This window comes from Chaetura pelagica, unplaced genomic scaffold (genome assembly GCF_000747805.2).
Source record: "Chaetura pelagica isolate M959 unplaced genomic scaffold, ChaPel_1.0 scaffold221, whole genome shotgun sequence".
Classification (NCBI taxonomy): Eukaryota; Metazoa; Chordata; class Aves; order Apodiformes; family Apodidae; genus Chaetura; species Chaetura pelagica.
In genome coordinates, this window is record NW_009952533.1 from 12,698,933 (window position 1) to 12,714,773 (window position 15,841).

Sequence of the window (15,841 nt, forward strand, 5' to 3'; positions counted from 1 at the left end):
GCCCTGCCAGTGTCAGTTTCAGGATTTGCAGCAAGGCTTTGCAGTGTTCATAACTTCCACAGTCCTCCTTAGGCATCTGGGCAAGCAGCAAGGAGAATGTTTATTACTCTTCACTTTTGTCAGCCACCCGATTTAAGATGCAGCTCATCTTGAAAACACTTAGAAACATGTCTCTTCCCTCCCTGTCTGTCCACTGTCCTGGGAATTTGGAAAAGGTCTTTCTGAAGAGCCTTGTTGTCTTGGCTCTTGTTATTACTCCCTTCATATCCACAGGGAAGGAGTCCAGAGTCCCCTCATCCTCTGGATCAGAGGGCAGTGGTACAACTTTCCTTCCTTGAGGATAGTCTTCATTGATCAGGACCTCTGCTCTGAGCACACTGGGCCAAAAGCAAAGACCCATGGAGGCTGGGACCCGTGGCTCTGCAAGTGACCAGCAGCGAGTGTCGACAGCAATGGAGCAATAAGGACAAACACTGATTATATTTCTTGTAATGCACCCTGCGAAATACCACTGCAGAAATTTCACAGCCTACCTCAGTAGGTGCCCCCTGCTCCTTTATTCCCTGTAGGTAGTGTCTATACATACTCGTTGAGTACTCACATGTTTGTGCAAACATCACTTGTCTTTTCTGTAGAAGGCAAAGGTAGTAAAGTTTTTTTAGAAGTGATCTGTAGGGATGCAATCAGATCAGAAATCAAATTTGGTGTTGATAGGAGCTGGACAGGATAAAAGACAAAGTTTAGACTGTGCTGTATGCTCTGTTGCATCTTACAGCTTAATTCCCCCAGAATTCTGAATTTGGACTGGCTGGTTGCCTTGACAATGCTCTTTCCTGAAAATTCACATTTTTTTTAGTGATTTGCAGACCTCTGCTTCTCTCAGTGATCCTACCAAATTTACCAGCAAGCATGGGACTTTATTAAATGCTATTTATTCTAACATCTTTTCTTAAGTTGAATTCATGTAATTGCAAAACTAAAGAATAAGTTAGCTTCATTTTGTCAAAGCTTCAATAAGATGTTCATGGGTGTAGGATTGGATAGGCACCCATCCTTGCTTTTGTACTGAATTTCAACTAAGCAGTGAAAATTAAAAAGCCCTTTGTGTACCAAAAAGTTTGAGTAGATAAAACACTCTGGGAATGTGGATAGATATCTATCCTGTGGATTATGTAGCAGACACATTTTGCCAGTCTTTGCCTAGCAGAGCAGAAGACTTCTTACTGGGCTGTTGGCTCTTCTGCATGTTGCATAAAGATCTGCAGAGCTAAAAAAGCAGTGTGTTGTTTTAAAAATATTGCAGTAGGACCTAGCTAGTAGCATGGCTTTCTGTCTACATTTCCATAAGAAAGCAAGCCTTGGCAATCCGTCTCCCACTGAAGGCTGCTATCTTTTAATCTCCCTCCTTTGTTCACATTCCTTCTGCTCATTTTAGGTGCTGCTGTCAAGCTGCTTCTCAATTATTATTTTTATTTTTTTTTCAGCCTTGAATTCTGTCCTTAGAATCCCCTTTCTTCTGCATTTGGTTTTAAGCTGCTCACTCATTTAAGGCAGCACTTCCATTGTCCACATCTTTTTCTTTGGACTTGTCTCCTACATTTTTCTTCCCCGTCCTGGAATTCTCTTTCCGTGTTTTCTATTTATTTTCCATTCGCTGGTATTCCTTGAAAGGACAGGAGGAGATAAGAGAAGTAAAGAGAGAAAAGTTAAAAGCTAATATAAAATTAAAAAACTGTGACTAGTTACATGATGTGTTTTAGAGCATATTTAAACATAAGGCATATGGTACAGACTGAACCATGATGCAGTTCAGAAATGCTTTAGGGAGCAAAAGTGTGTCCCGTATAGTTTGGAGAGTACTTTAGTGGGCAGAAAATCATATGGACACAGAATCATAGAATACAATCACAGAATGGTTTGGGTTGGAAAGGATCTTAAAGATCATATAGTCCAACCCCTGCCATGGGCAGGGATACCACCTATTAGACAAGGTTGCTTGAAGCTCCATACAGCCTGCCATTGAACACTGCCAGGGAGGGACATCCACAAATTCCATGGGCAACATCGCCATTGTTTCATTGTCCAGGCTTTTCCCCTGGGATCTGGAAGAGTTAAATCAGTAGCTTACCTTTGGCTATAGAACTAACTCATAATAAGGGTAGCTAGAGGCTAGTTTCTTCCAAGATGATGCTTTTTAGCATCATGATAATACCAGCCATCTTGGCTGTAGGAGCTGATGTTTGGAGCAGTCAGGGCTCTTGCTTAGGCTGACATCAACAGGGATCCTGGCTGGGGCAGTTGTGTGTTAATAGAAACAGGGAGTCATGGTAACTCCTTATTTGGGTGGCTATTTTGTTCAGACCATCCCCTCCTGCCCCCCTGCTGCAGAGCTTATATGCACTGTGTCAAAGATGCTGGAGCTCTTCCAGGGCTAGGACTAACTAAGCCAGGCTGAGAGCCTTGTGACACTATCATGCACATGGACTGAATGAAATCTAAAGAATTTAAAATCCCGACTAAATGTGTTGGGCCAGAACCACTGAAAAAATGTTTTTGTTGAACTTAATTAGCAGCACCAAGTGAGCAGGTCCCACTGGCTCAGCACCCGATCACAAAGGGAGCATGTCAGGTCATTGCAAGGGCAATAGGAGAATAAAAAGGGCAGGATGGAAAAAAAGACCTGGGCCAGGAGTGTGACACAATGAGAGCTGCCAGCTTCCTAAATTCTTGTTAAGAGCCAGCTTTCCAGAGAGGACAGAGGCTGGACTTTGTTGGCTGTCCGGGATCATGTGCACCTATGGTTGAGTTGGACTGAGTTTATTTTCTGTATGTGTAGGCTGGTTCGACAGGAATCATGATGATCCAGAGCTCAGCACTGCAGCCACAGCAGCCTGGCTGTATAAATGCAGGTAGCTGGAGAGTTGCTGAAGCTGGCAGGTTTATGCTGTGTTTCAAAGCCTGGAAGCATCTCTGAATTAACTAGTGCCCAAAAACAAGGGCAGGTGGGCAAGCTGTTTTTGAAATGGCTAGAGAGGACTGCTCACCCCATAGCTATCTTCTGTGCTCAGCACAATGGTGGCTGTGGCTGCTTTGCTACTAGGCTGGAAATGAGAAAGCTGTGCGCAAACAGTGTGTTGGCCCCACAGCCCATCCAAGCAAACAGGAAGATGCTTTTGCTGACTTAAGCAACCTCTGGAGCTGGTTACTCCTTGAATTCTTGCAATCAAAATGGGATGACACATGGAAAGATGCTGTAGGTTGACCTATGAGGTTTGCTGATTAAAATTTGCTGTGGAAGAAAACCCTAAGCCTTGTGCTCCTACACACCTGTCTGTTTAGTCTCTTCTCGTACAGATTCCTCCTCCTATGAATGGGTAGCCTCTTCTGTCTCTTCCTATCCCTGCTCTCCACCTCAGGCCATTATTCCAGCTGTTACAGAAAAAACCGTGGGGATGGCAGAAGGAGCTTGACTTCTGTGTAGGCATCCGCCCTCTGTTCATGGATTCCAGCCATGGAGTAACGTGCTTTATTATTGTGATGGTGGCAGGGGCTGTGATGCTCCAGCTGAACAGGATGGTCACAGACCATGCCACCCATCTGTGTCTGTGCATGGATGGCAAGGTGCAGGTGGTACCGAGGGTTGACTGGTGCTGTAAGGGGGAGAAATCTGCTCACAGATGTTTCATGGTTGTGCAGGGGATCTCAGTTCCTGCTGCATAAATTGCTTGAATGTGGCTGCTCTAATTAGATTTCACATGGAGGATTTAAGGACTTGCATATTCATACTTAGTTATTATAGGCAAAAGGGATCATTCATGTTAGAGTCTGCAGGAAATGCCATATAGATTTATGGCACAACCTTGAAAAAAAAGTGGCTCTTATTTTTCAAATGATATAGGCTATGTTACTGAAGACAGGATTTAAAACTCTTTCAGAGCTATAGTAAAAATGTTTAGACATATTTATATATTTCTACACCTTCTCTCAGTGATTTTAGGGAAGCTGATCTGCTACCAGATTGGGAATTTGTTGCTAAGCAAATAAATGTGGGTGATGTTGGAAATGCCTGCTTGCCCAAAATATGGGAAGAGGAAACTTCTCCTTTCACTTACCTCCCTACAGTCTTCACTGTAGTTTTAGGTTAGACCACAGCAGTGGGACTTGCCTTTTCCCCTTTTCCTAAAGTGAATGCAATGGGATTAAAGGAGGGGAGGATGAGAATGTTGACAGTATCTCACTGCACAGAGAGCTTAGTGGGATTCAGTCTCCTGGCTAAATAAGGAATCTAAAGGAGCTATAATAGGGCTGGATTACAAAAAGAGTGTTTCTTATTTCCTCCCTGAGAACTGCAGTCAAGATCACTCAGAATAATGAGGAAGCTAATCTGTCCATTACAATTACTGAGAGCATCCAGAAATCTGATTTCTTCCCTTTTTAATAGAAGTCCATCCTGAAAATGAAGCCTAGGTCCTGAGTAGATAGGAATCTCCACTTGTGTCCTTAATTGTGCAGGTTGTGCCATGCAGGCAAGCTAAAGAACAGCAAGAAACAGGGGCTCAGGTGGGCATGGATTTCTGCCCCATCCTGCTGTGAGCAGGGCCCGTGACTGAGCTTGCTGGTGGGAGGCTGATGCTGGTGGGCAAGGGGGAGGATAGACCCAACTCTCTGGTGTCCAGGGAGTTAGGGTTTCAGGGCTAGCAGCATTTACAGTATGCAGTGGTGAGCTGCAGGAAGAAATACATAGCCTTCCTGTCTCATTAATGCTTCCAAAGCTTGCACTTCACTGGGCACAGCTGTGACACTGTTATTGCAATAGGGTATATGCACTATGTCAAAACTGTCTGATTATTTGAAGTAGGGTGAAACTCTCTTGATAATCTGAGATCTCTGGAGATCAGTACTGTTTTTTTTGTTGGTATATACAGGCATATCTTCCTTGCACCCTTACTCAACTGGGTGGTGTCTCTGGGCATAACTGCAGCATGTTCAGAAATACCATTCCATTTCTTTTCCCAGTGGAGTGTTCATTTCTGAAATCCTGGTTTGGGAAATAGTCAGATGACTAGAGGTTTTGTAATTAAATTCGTCATATTGGAAGCCTAATTTCTCAGATGGCTATTTTGCTCATCATTCAGTTTTAATCAGTGATAATGTATGTGTCCGGCTTCTTATACTCAACTAGAAAAAGTGGCTAAAACACAATCAGCTTTTTCAGGGAGCAGAGAATGAAAGCATGGTCATCAAGTAGTTTTATAACACAAAGTTTATTCAGAGCGTAGCATTCAAGTGCAATTACATTTTCTTCTTTAGCAACTGGCTACTCCCCTCAAATAAGTAGTGAGAAATGTTGGTAGTTCATAAAATATTATGACAAGTTTTATGGAATTTGGTGATAGAGCATTCAGCTGCTAGCATCCTTCTGATACTGAAAAAAACACAAAACCTTACTTTTTACTTAGAAAAAAAAAAAAGAAGAAAAAAAAAGATTGTAGTCTTCATTCCTCCAGAAAAGGCCTTGGACTTGTGACCCTAAAGTACCTATAAATCTATGTGTGTGTGCATGGGAAACTGTAATTTCTAAGCCCATCTTGTGATAGCTGAATGTGGGGTGGCTTGTCTGTAATACTGTCTGTCTCACAGGGGAGAGGAGAAGCCAGCTCTATTTGTAATTCAGATTCACTGTCAAATGCTGTCTTTCATGACAGCTTTATAAATGGTGCAGGACAGATTCGCAACTGGCACAAGCGAGCAGAAGAAAAGTCATACTGATTCACGTTAGTCGAGCGAGCTAGTGAAGTCAGCATGAGGGCCAGGCAGCACTTCAGAAACACTCAGCAGCACTTTGCCGAGTGACGTGCTTGCAAGGACAAGCATTACTGCAGGTGGCATACAGTCCTGTGTCACACCTCCAGGGAAGGCAGACAGCCCCTGCCCCTGCTCCACAGTCCCGTGCCCTGTGAGTAACTGGGGTTGCTGGGGTCGATGGAGCATGGCACAGATGGTGAAAAATATTGGACATGGAAAATACACTTTGTGACAGGTAGTCTCAAAAGTTAAGCTTATTTTGTCATAATGTTTTATAAATTCATCCTAAAATAACTCACAATGGCCTCTTATGCTCAGTGGAAAAATGGGTATTAGGTGTACAAAGCTAAAGTAATGCCTTGACAGGAGTTGCTTATCTTGGCTTTTAAACCTAATAGCTAAATAGTAAGGTAACATCCTTGAAAGCATTTCAGTTGCATAAGGAACCTAACGGCAGTTTTACATATAGATAGATGCAGATACGGGTTCAGAGCCCTTGGGTAACCATCTCAGCCTTTTTTCTTTGCCCTCTAAACTACCACAAATGAGATTTGGAGCTCCAGCACAAACAGGAGTTAGTTAAAACAAGTAAAAGAGCTGCGTGGGAGAGTAAGAGAAAAATCACTTCTTGAAAATAGACTTGTGAAATGAGCCTTAGCCAAGCGCATGGAAGATTTGAGGTGTGCTTTTCTGCTAGTCATGTCTTGAGTCAAATGAGAGAGAACTAGAGGGAAATACTATGAAAGCCACATCCCAGTCTAGCCAGCGTCCTTGTAGTTCATCTGCTTAGTCACTCAGCTGTAGGAGACATCTGTTAACTGCAGAAGATCTCAAAGCAAAGTCTTATGTAGCAACACCTTTTTTTTTTTTTTTTTTTTTATGTGTTGTTTCTCTCTTACTCTGCTGTTGGGGCTGGTTGTCTTCTACTACTGAACTGTTCCTAGTCAGCCTAGGATGATGGAGTGCATGTGCACATACCTTGTGTAATGTCTCAAAGCTGATTATGCAGTACCAAGATCCTAGTCTTCGCAGTTCCTGAGTCAGACGCATTCATTGTGAGCTTGTGGCAGTTTTGTGGTGGAACAGGCCTAACGGCTTCTTCTAGAGCTGCTCTCCATTGGTGCAGGAAGCGTTGATACCACACGCCTCTGGGACTGGACCTACTGAACAAACCCAAAGGAGCCCTCTGAAGAGCTGTGATGGTGGTGGAGTCGCTGCACCACTGCTGGTTTACTGGCTGTTGGTAGCCTCTTGCAGGTGTTCAGGCTGAGAGGTGCCCTTGTGCCTAGGAGCTGAATGTTTCAGTCATATTGAACGCAATTTACAGAGAGGAGAAATCTCTCTCATATAGCTAACCAATGGTGTAGATACCCACAAATGAAAATGCAGTTTATTACCTTTCTACCTTTACAAGCATATATGTATCCAGTGCTCTTCTGCTTTCTTTTCCTCCAGGGAGGGTATCGGAAGTGCTGCCTCTGTGGGGATCAGTGTCATCTCTTCTGATGTGTTGAGCAGGATCAGCCAGTTCAATCCTCTGAGGCTGAGCATAAATCAGCAGAGTTTTGCCTTGTCTTCTATTGCCACAAATAAGAAAATAACCTTTTCTTCAAGGGTTTAGCTTAGTTGATTCACAGAGGTGTAGCATTTGCAAGTAATTAAAACTGGATTTTGGTACAAAAGAGCATAGTTTGCTGCTGTAGCCTTTGAAGGCTTTTCTGTCTTCCCATTTACATTAGGGCTGAAAAATATCCATCCATAATCTCTTCAGAACAGTCAGAAATCAGTGCCTGGGCTGGCTTCCAATGTACCTGTTATAACAGGGAGGTTGTCCCCATGTCACACAGCACTATAAGAAGGGTTGATCAGTTTTAGTTGCCTTTGTCTATCCTTCTACATCCATCAGTTGAAGGTACAGTGACTTACCTTTCTTTTTCTATGCACAATAAGGCACTCAAATGTGCAGATAATTTAATCCACACCTGAAAACACTGGCAAAGAAGTTGAAGATTGACTTAAATATAGTAGAAATGCTTTGATCAAGAATCTCTTCTTCCTTGAAGGTAAAATAGTTCTTGCATTTAGGCAATAAGAACTTTTCACATACTGCCCTTTCAGTCACACAAAAACTCAACAAATCAAATGCATGCTCAGGCACAGTATCATATCACAGAAATTTAAAGTATTTTTGCTAGTGGAAATCACTCCTTATTTAAAGTGCATTTAGTTCTTCATTGCACCACCCAGTATCTTCAAACCCACAAGATTTTACTACCCATGTTAGCTCACTAATTTATTTCCAGCATCTTCTTCAAAATCTGTAGGAATTATTAATTCGTTTTTATATCAAAGAGCATTTTAAAGTATTTTTGTTTGCCTCACAGCTTGAATGTTGTTGTGTGTGTTTACAAGGGAAGATTCCTTCCTAGTGTCACTTTGCTCCAGGTCTGCTTCTCAGGCTTCAGAGCTCAATTTCTTAAGGACCAGAAGAAAGAAGCAGGTCTCATGTTGCTTAGATGTGCTGAGCTTTGCAAAGCGGAGGACCCTTCTCTCTTGGCAATTAGCAGCCTAGCACCTTGTATCTGGTAAAGATGGGATTCGAGTAAATTATTAACTGTCAGTTACGGTGACTTGGTTTGCACAACATTCAATGTTAAAACTGGCCCTTGCTCCATCTGTGTGCTTTGGAGTGAGACCAGGAACTAAATTTAGCCAGTCCTGCAGTGCTGCAGGGCGAGCATAGCTGTCGGTCCTGCCTGCAGGGCTCCCTGCACTCTCCTTATCGGTTTACAAAGAGGGGAGCTTCCTCTTGCTTTTCAGACTTTTTGAATGACATTGGACAGGTTTGCTCTTCTCTTCTTGTCGCTCTTTAGACATAAGTGCAGTGCTGCTTCACTTCTTGTGCTTTTTTGGTTGTGGATAAATGTTGCTCAGCAGGACAAGCAGCTACCCAGTTTAGCAAAAGAGCTTTCAAGTTTTGCTGCTAACTCTCATGTCTAGAAACTTGATGCTTTTTTGGAATAAGCAGAGTCAGAAGTCTCGCTCTGGGCACTGGAGAGTCCAGCCACTGGTATCAGGTGACCAGCATTAGGAGTGGGGACTTCAGAGTTGTTGAATTTCAATGTTTTTCTAGATAGCAGCAGCAGGGTAGCAAAAAGGGCTTATACCAACTCTATGTCACGAAGAAGCCCTCTGATCAAGTCCGACTTGCTCTATAATGCATTTGAAGTCTAATTCACCTTCCTGCCTGCATTCTAATCGTATCTCCAAATGTTACAGGTTTTCAGACTAGATTATATTTGTGTCTTCTTGTCTGAAATGGTAATTTTCTTCGTTAATTTCCCTCTCTGAAAAAAAGAGCTAATTTAATACGTAAATTTTAAAGATGCAGACATCCTGAATTGTAAATTTTGAGATAGTTTCTGCACAGTGCTGAAAATACTGGGTTTTGTCCCAGAATACACATAATGAAATATTAGCGACTCTGACATGTCAGGAAACAATTTGTAAAAGAGAAATTCCTTTTAGCATTTGCTGTAGTTATCAGTGGTGAAGTGACAAGTGAAAAAGCAGCATGATAGGAGTCACTTACTGTGGTCTTTCTAAGTGAGAAAGGGTGTTGCCTGTGGGGTCAAGTCAGAGCAATGCTGCACACATGATGAAGAAAAATCACACAGAAAATAACAGACTTCCTTCAATGTTGTACATTTTATTTAATTTCAATGCATTTTTGTGACTTGCTTGATGTTTTTCTGTTTCTCCAGCAATGCAATTGGTCCCCTCGTTGCACTCTGGCTTATCTACGAGCAAGGTGGTGTAATGCAAGAAGCATCAACTCCTGTCTGGCTGCTGTTTTATGGAGGTGTTGGGATCTGTGTGGGTCTCTGGGTATGGGGGAGAAGAGTTATCCAGACCATGGGTAAAGACCTTACTCCAATCACACCATCAAGGTATGTGCACAGTTGTCATTTTGGTTGTGTGAACTTTGGTGTGTGAACCAGTCTGAGAAACTGCTGCTCCAGTAGTTTGTTTGTAATGCAGTCTGCTGGATTTGCTGTGTTTAGATTTTAATGATAACCTGGCTTTGACTTCTCTATCTTTTTAACAAATGAAAGAGAAAAAAAAGAGGAAAAGGAGAGAGGAAGAAAGAATGAGAAAAAGAAAGAGAAAGAAAGAGAGAAAGGAAAAAAAGATAACCCTGTAAACTAATATTGAATGTGTTTGAGGTGTAGAGGTCTACTTGAACAGTCTTCTTTTTATTACCTAATTAACGTGGCAGAAGGTGCATTTGGAAATGGCAAGATCACAGCTTTCCCAGTGCGCTTCAGAATACCAAACCCACATGTATTTATTACAGTAATTTTTGTCCTTAATGCATACTCGACCTCTGCTGGTGCTTAACTGAATTACTAATTAGGCACAATTCACTGCAGTGTAGAGTAGTAAAAGTCCCTGACGCAATGAGCTGTGCAGCCGGGTTGCTATAGATAATTAGCCTGTGTTGTTCCCATTACTCAGCCCTTCCTTGTTCTCTTAACTTATTCCTGTGATAAAAATCAGTCGGAGATAAAACAGTCGGAAGAAGAAACGGGTAAGACTTTGGCACGCTGCATGGTATCAGTCCGAGCTGATGCAAAGAGTGATTGTGAAGTGTTTTCTTATGCTTCCCGCAGTGGATTCACTATTGAGTTGGCTTCGGCGTTCACAGTTGTGGTAGCTTCCAATGTTGGACTTCCTGTCAGTACTACACACTGCAAGGTATGCCTTTGCCCAGCGACTGCAGTCAAGGCAGTCTGGACTATTCATCTTAAAATTGTGCCCCTTGAGCCAGTGGATAATGGCACGGCGAGGGGAAAACAGCTGCTCACGGAGGATGATTAGGTGGAGGTGTCGTGCCAGTGACATGGGAAAATGATCAGGCTTCCAAAATACGTGTTGGAGTTGTCACAGTAAAGTCACTGCAATTGAGCACAGTGTGAACACCAGAGCTGTGGTTAAAGAAAAACAGCACTTACAAAAACATGACCTTGATTTTAAAGCAAACAATTACAAGGAAGAACCTGGTTTCCTCCAACGGTGCCATTTGAACCTGGTTGGGTAGCATTTCTCTCTTGTTCAGAGGCTGCGCACCATTCATCACTTATACTTCACTTTCTGGTTAAGTGCATGGCATGGGATTTCCTGCATATAACTCTTTTACTACAGGTTTTCCATCTGTCTTTTTTTTTTATTTCTTCACAGTGGATTTTGCATTGAAGTAATGTGTGCGCTAACGGTACTTGTAGCCTCAAATGTGGGTATTCCAATAAGCTCCACCCATTGCAAGGTATTGGAGTTTGCAGTGATCCCATCAGTAAATCACATCGCTAGGACAAACCATAACAAAATTCAAGAGATACCAATTGCTGCAGATTGCCTTCATTATGTGATGCACTGTGCAGACTAGTGCAAAGTAAGGAGGACTGACTGCTTTTTAAGCTGGTATGGCCAAGCAAAGTCAGTGTTACAAGCAATTGCACAAAAGTCTGGAATGTCTTTCACCCTTACATGATCATATTGAACTAATATAGACATATTAAAATAATGTAGATTCGTAGTTTGTGTGGTCCTGGTTACATGCAATTTAGAGCCACCTGTCTGAGAAACACTGCTCCATCATTAAGCTAATATTTTAATGTCTTTCTTCTTTTAAACCAACTTGTCCTCACTTTTGTGCATTATAGTACAAAATCTAGTCCTTGCAATTAGTTCTTTAAATGAGGCTCTTGGCTTTGTTTTAAAAAAAACCAAAAACAACACAACAAACCAGTTTGAATAATAGATATAGGCTGGGTAATGGGCAGAATTTAATTGTGTCACATGATGTGCTGTGTGAGGCAGTTTATATAGCTTGCAGGCAACAGGGAGTATGTGGACATTTACACTGCTGGAAGAACTTAGTGGGAATTTGGATTTTTGTCTCCCAGAAAATTCCCAAGTCAAAAATCCCATCTTTCATTCCTTTGTTTCTTCATGGACTCCCAAGCTCTTGGACACACAGAGCTGTCTGTATTCCTCACCCTCTGGCAGGGCATGAGGGAGCCCCTCCAAAATCAGACTCCAGAGCAGCAAAGCTCTTCTGATTCATGACATACCAGCAAGCCCTACAAGAGCCAGATCCTGTAGGGTTTGCTACTGCACCCTGAGGACCTTGGAGCCCTTCCAGCTCTGGCTGGGGCAGGCAGATTTTTAGGGCCAACTGCTCCACAGCGTGGCAGGCAGGCTGGCAAGAAGCTGGGCATCCTTGCCTGTGACATTGACCTGGTTTCCAGTGAAAGAGTCAATGAAATCCACACATCCTGCAGAACACCCCAAGTTAGTTCAATTGGCCTTTTTCTAGTGAAAACCATTTCTTCAGAAAGCCTTCCTCTATTGCAAAATAATTTATTTCTTTTGCTGTAGAGCTCTTTGAGAAGCAGCCAAGACTAGGCTGCTCTGAAAGGCTGTTCAGATTTCCTGGTATTGGCCGAACTCTGGTTCCTGTGAATCAAACAGGGAGGGGAAAAATAATAACAACGTGATCCACTTCTAAAAATGCTTGCCTGAAACCACCACCCTGTAAGCTGACTGGTATATCAAATGCGTGATGAAGACTTTGCCAGGGAGAATAATACAGCTTTGATTATCCCAGTTGTGTGCCTGAAACACTTCTAGCCAACCGTCACAAAAGAGAAGATACACTTTGGTACAGACAAAAAGACTGAATTTAAAAAAGAAAATGTCTCAGAAGCCAAAAGCTAATGAGAGGGCAGCATTAGGAGGTATTCATTGACTCGACACAGTTAAAAGCTTAGTCTTTTCTATCTGCAGAGCTGAATAATTCTTTTTAAAAAATGCTCCCATGAAAGCAGTTAATGTGGTTAGTCTGTGTCTGCTCCTTGTAGTTGGCTTTATCTCATTAGAGGGATCATTCTTAATGGGACGATCCACTTAGCAATAGGATTAGACTGTTCCAGGATGTCACATTATTATAACTGACTGTTTCAGAAAAATGAGATCCTGAGTTGAAAGATCCTCAGTAATCAACACATGATAAAGCAAACCTCTTGTAACAGATGTATTCCTTGTTTTCTCTGAGAGCCCAATGAACAAATAAAAAAGCTATTATATACCATTTACTTCATGGGAAAATGCCTCTCTGAAAGTGCTGTCAGTCATTGAGACAGAAATGCCTTCCTAAAAATCAGCAGAAAAATTTATTTCAGCCTAGAAATGAAAAATAAAAGGAGTGAGCTTAGTCCTAGGCCTCTGACATCAGGAAGTGAGAATCCTTCTTTCCCCCAAAATTTGTTCCACAACAAAATAGCATTTGCTAAAGCAGGAGCCCTACCAAAGGGGTGTCAGTCAACTGAACATGCAGCAACAAGATAAAGTGGTGGCAAAAAAGGAGCAGTGTGAAACACTTAGGTGGAGGGAGTCCTTTTTGAGGTGAAAGGTGAAATAATAGACTATAATGAAAAATGGAGACCAAGTTTGAAGGAAAGCTCTGAGCAGCAGTTTTCAGGTCTTAGAGCAGATGTGATAGCAAACTGGAGCCTGGCAGCAGGAAAAAAAGCATTAGCTATGAAAAAAAATCGCCAAGACCTCTCAGATCAGGAGCTGTATTCAGTCTTAATTCAGAGGCCTTGGTCTACATGAGGTAGACACTGCCTATTATGCCTGTCCTAAATCTACAGCTCAGCAGCTTTTCCACTCTCGGTACCTGCTGAGAGCCTGAACTGCATCTTCATCCTTGCCATGAGTCAAAGGGAAGTCCCTCTGAAAGCCTTCAACTCAAGAGGGCATAAAGGAAAGACCTAATCTTTTGAGCCTCCAAAGGAATTTGGGAGTCTGAACATAGTAGCCACATTACCCTGCCTGCACCTGTGCAACTTCCCTTGGGATTCAGCACTGCAAAGGCAGTGTGATGTGAATGCATATCTTGCCTGTCTGCTGCCCAGGTAGGAAATGATCATATTTAATCTTACACATAGTGCCTGTTGTTTATTCTAAGTTGTGAGATGTGGAAATAAACAAGCATTTCTCATCTGTAAGAGATTGAATGTATTCACATACGGGTAAAACTAGAGTGCAGGAGTTAAATGCTTTTTCTGTGCAAAAGTGACTTTGCTGAGGTCATACTGTGAACTCCTTTTTGCTACTAGGATTTTGGAGTTTTGAAAACTATTCTTGGTGTTGCTATGATGGAATTATCATGTTCTGTGTGTTATTATGATATGCCATTGCACAGGACCAAAAGAGTCAAAAGCATTTCTGCAATGCTTTAAGCAGAGCTTACTGAAGGCAAACTGCACTGGTTTCAAACCAATCTCAAAGTAGATATCATCTGAAATTCTGCAGACGGTGTAGTGTCCCTACACCCAGGTTTTAGCTACTCTCCTAACCTTTAGCCCATCAAAATCACTATTAATAAACTAAACTTTAATAATCTTTAAAACAGGTTACCAATGCCATCATTGCTGATACCTTTTAAATTTCAGAAAGGAATTGGAGATTATCGTACGTATATTGCAGGCTCCCTCAATAAACAATGCTTCTTGGTTGCAAGCATGACGGATGCTAGGGATGTGCAAAATAAAAAGCAGACCCTAATAGCTGAGCTGCTGAAAAAACAAATGCTGTTTCCTTGGGTCAATGCTTTGATATAGTTAGAATTGTGGGGTTCCTCTTAGTTGGGCACTTCCTAAATATATGTACACCTTCTAAATACAAAATAGCGTATTGTCCAATCAGGGGTTATCCAGATTAAATATTATCTAACAGATTTCCTTATTGGATCATACTTTAGGCTGAGGCCTCTTCAGTCCTGTAATGTCAAGTTTAGTTTTCCATTGTTCTGTTACAAGCACTTTTGAGATTCTTATTTCCCTAGGGCTACAGGGTCTTCCACAAATAACTGTTTTCTCCAAAAAGAAATGTTAAGTAGTAGTTACAAGATAAATAGGGGTTAACAAAAGATGTGGATTTGATATCCCTGTTGTATCTCTCCCAGCTTCCCTGTCTTCCCAGTGTTTATCATTTTCCTGGCTCTGCAGATGGGGAGCAGCCCATCTTTTAATCTGTAGGCAGGGACTGATACTCCCATTAAGAAAAGAAGCAGGGAAGAGGAGGCAGGGATGGCATTTCAGGGAGCACAATCCCAGTTGTGTCTTGGAGCTTCCTTTCCTTCAAAACAGGATATTCCTTCCACATTTCTTGCTGCTTTACCATGACTTGAACTGATTTACACATTTTTGTTAATGGCAGGGAGGGGCACTTCCAAGGGAGAAGGAAAACGCAGCATTTGTGAAGTTTTTGCATAATTTTTCACCAGAAATGTTTTTTCTCAGTTGAGTTCTTTCTTAAAAAAGAAGAGGGTAAAGGCTGGGTTTATACCTGAGCTTACTAACAGAAAATAAATTTGAAGGAAGAAAAGGCTGTAGCTTTGCCCATGCCACTGTGTGTTTTGTCTTCGAAAACCATTCCCCACTTGAAGCCAGACCTCTTGATGTCTGTGCAGTCTGCATACCCCATAGCATCAGGCTGATGGATGTCTTTGCCTGCAGGGAGGATTTTAGCTCTGGATGTTTGGCTTGGCTGGCTGGTCCAGAAGGGCTGGTTTTCCTCAGAGGGCTTGGGCTGATGAGTTTGATGTAGGGCAGCTGTGCTGGGCCTAACCTTGTGCTGTCTGTCTGCCCCTTGCCCAGCTACCATCGCTGCTACAGGGTGGGCTCAGCTGCTTAACATTGCTGTTGCTGTCCTGCTTATAGCCCACAGTACTGAAATAGGTAGAAGTGCTGTTTGGAGTCAGCTCCATATGCCAGGCTAGAAGCTGCAGAGGGTCAGCAGCTGCTGGGTTAACAGGCAGGACATCCCAAACAACCAAGAGGACAGGCAGGTGAGACAGAAACTGTACTAGCTATCCCAGCTTCCCCATGCCACACTCTCCATTAGATCCTTAAAAACAACTCTCCTGGTGTTTCCATGATTCAGGCTGCAGTCTGGCCAGGCTTGGTGG

General features: G+C 42.4%; 1 protein-coding gene across 1 annotated transcript in view; it reads left to right on the forward strand.

Moving 5' to 3' along the window:
• SLC20A2 (solute carrier family 20 (phosphate transporter), member 2) overlaps positions 1 to 15,841 on the forward strand; it is a 32,824-nt gene that overhangs the window by 15,453 nt on the left and 1,530 nt on the right. The window contains exons 8-9 of the mRNA XM_010008964.1: positions 9,570 to 9,755; positions 10,479 to 10,563. Coding sequence (XP_010007266.1) covers positions 9,570 to 9,755; positions 10,479 to 10,563 — 271 coding nt within the window. The remainder of the gene's footprint in view (positions 1 to 9,569; positions 9,756 to 10,478; positions 10,564 to 15,841) is intronic.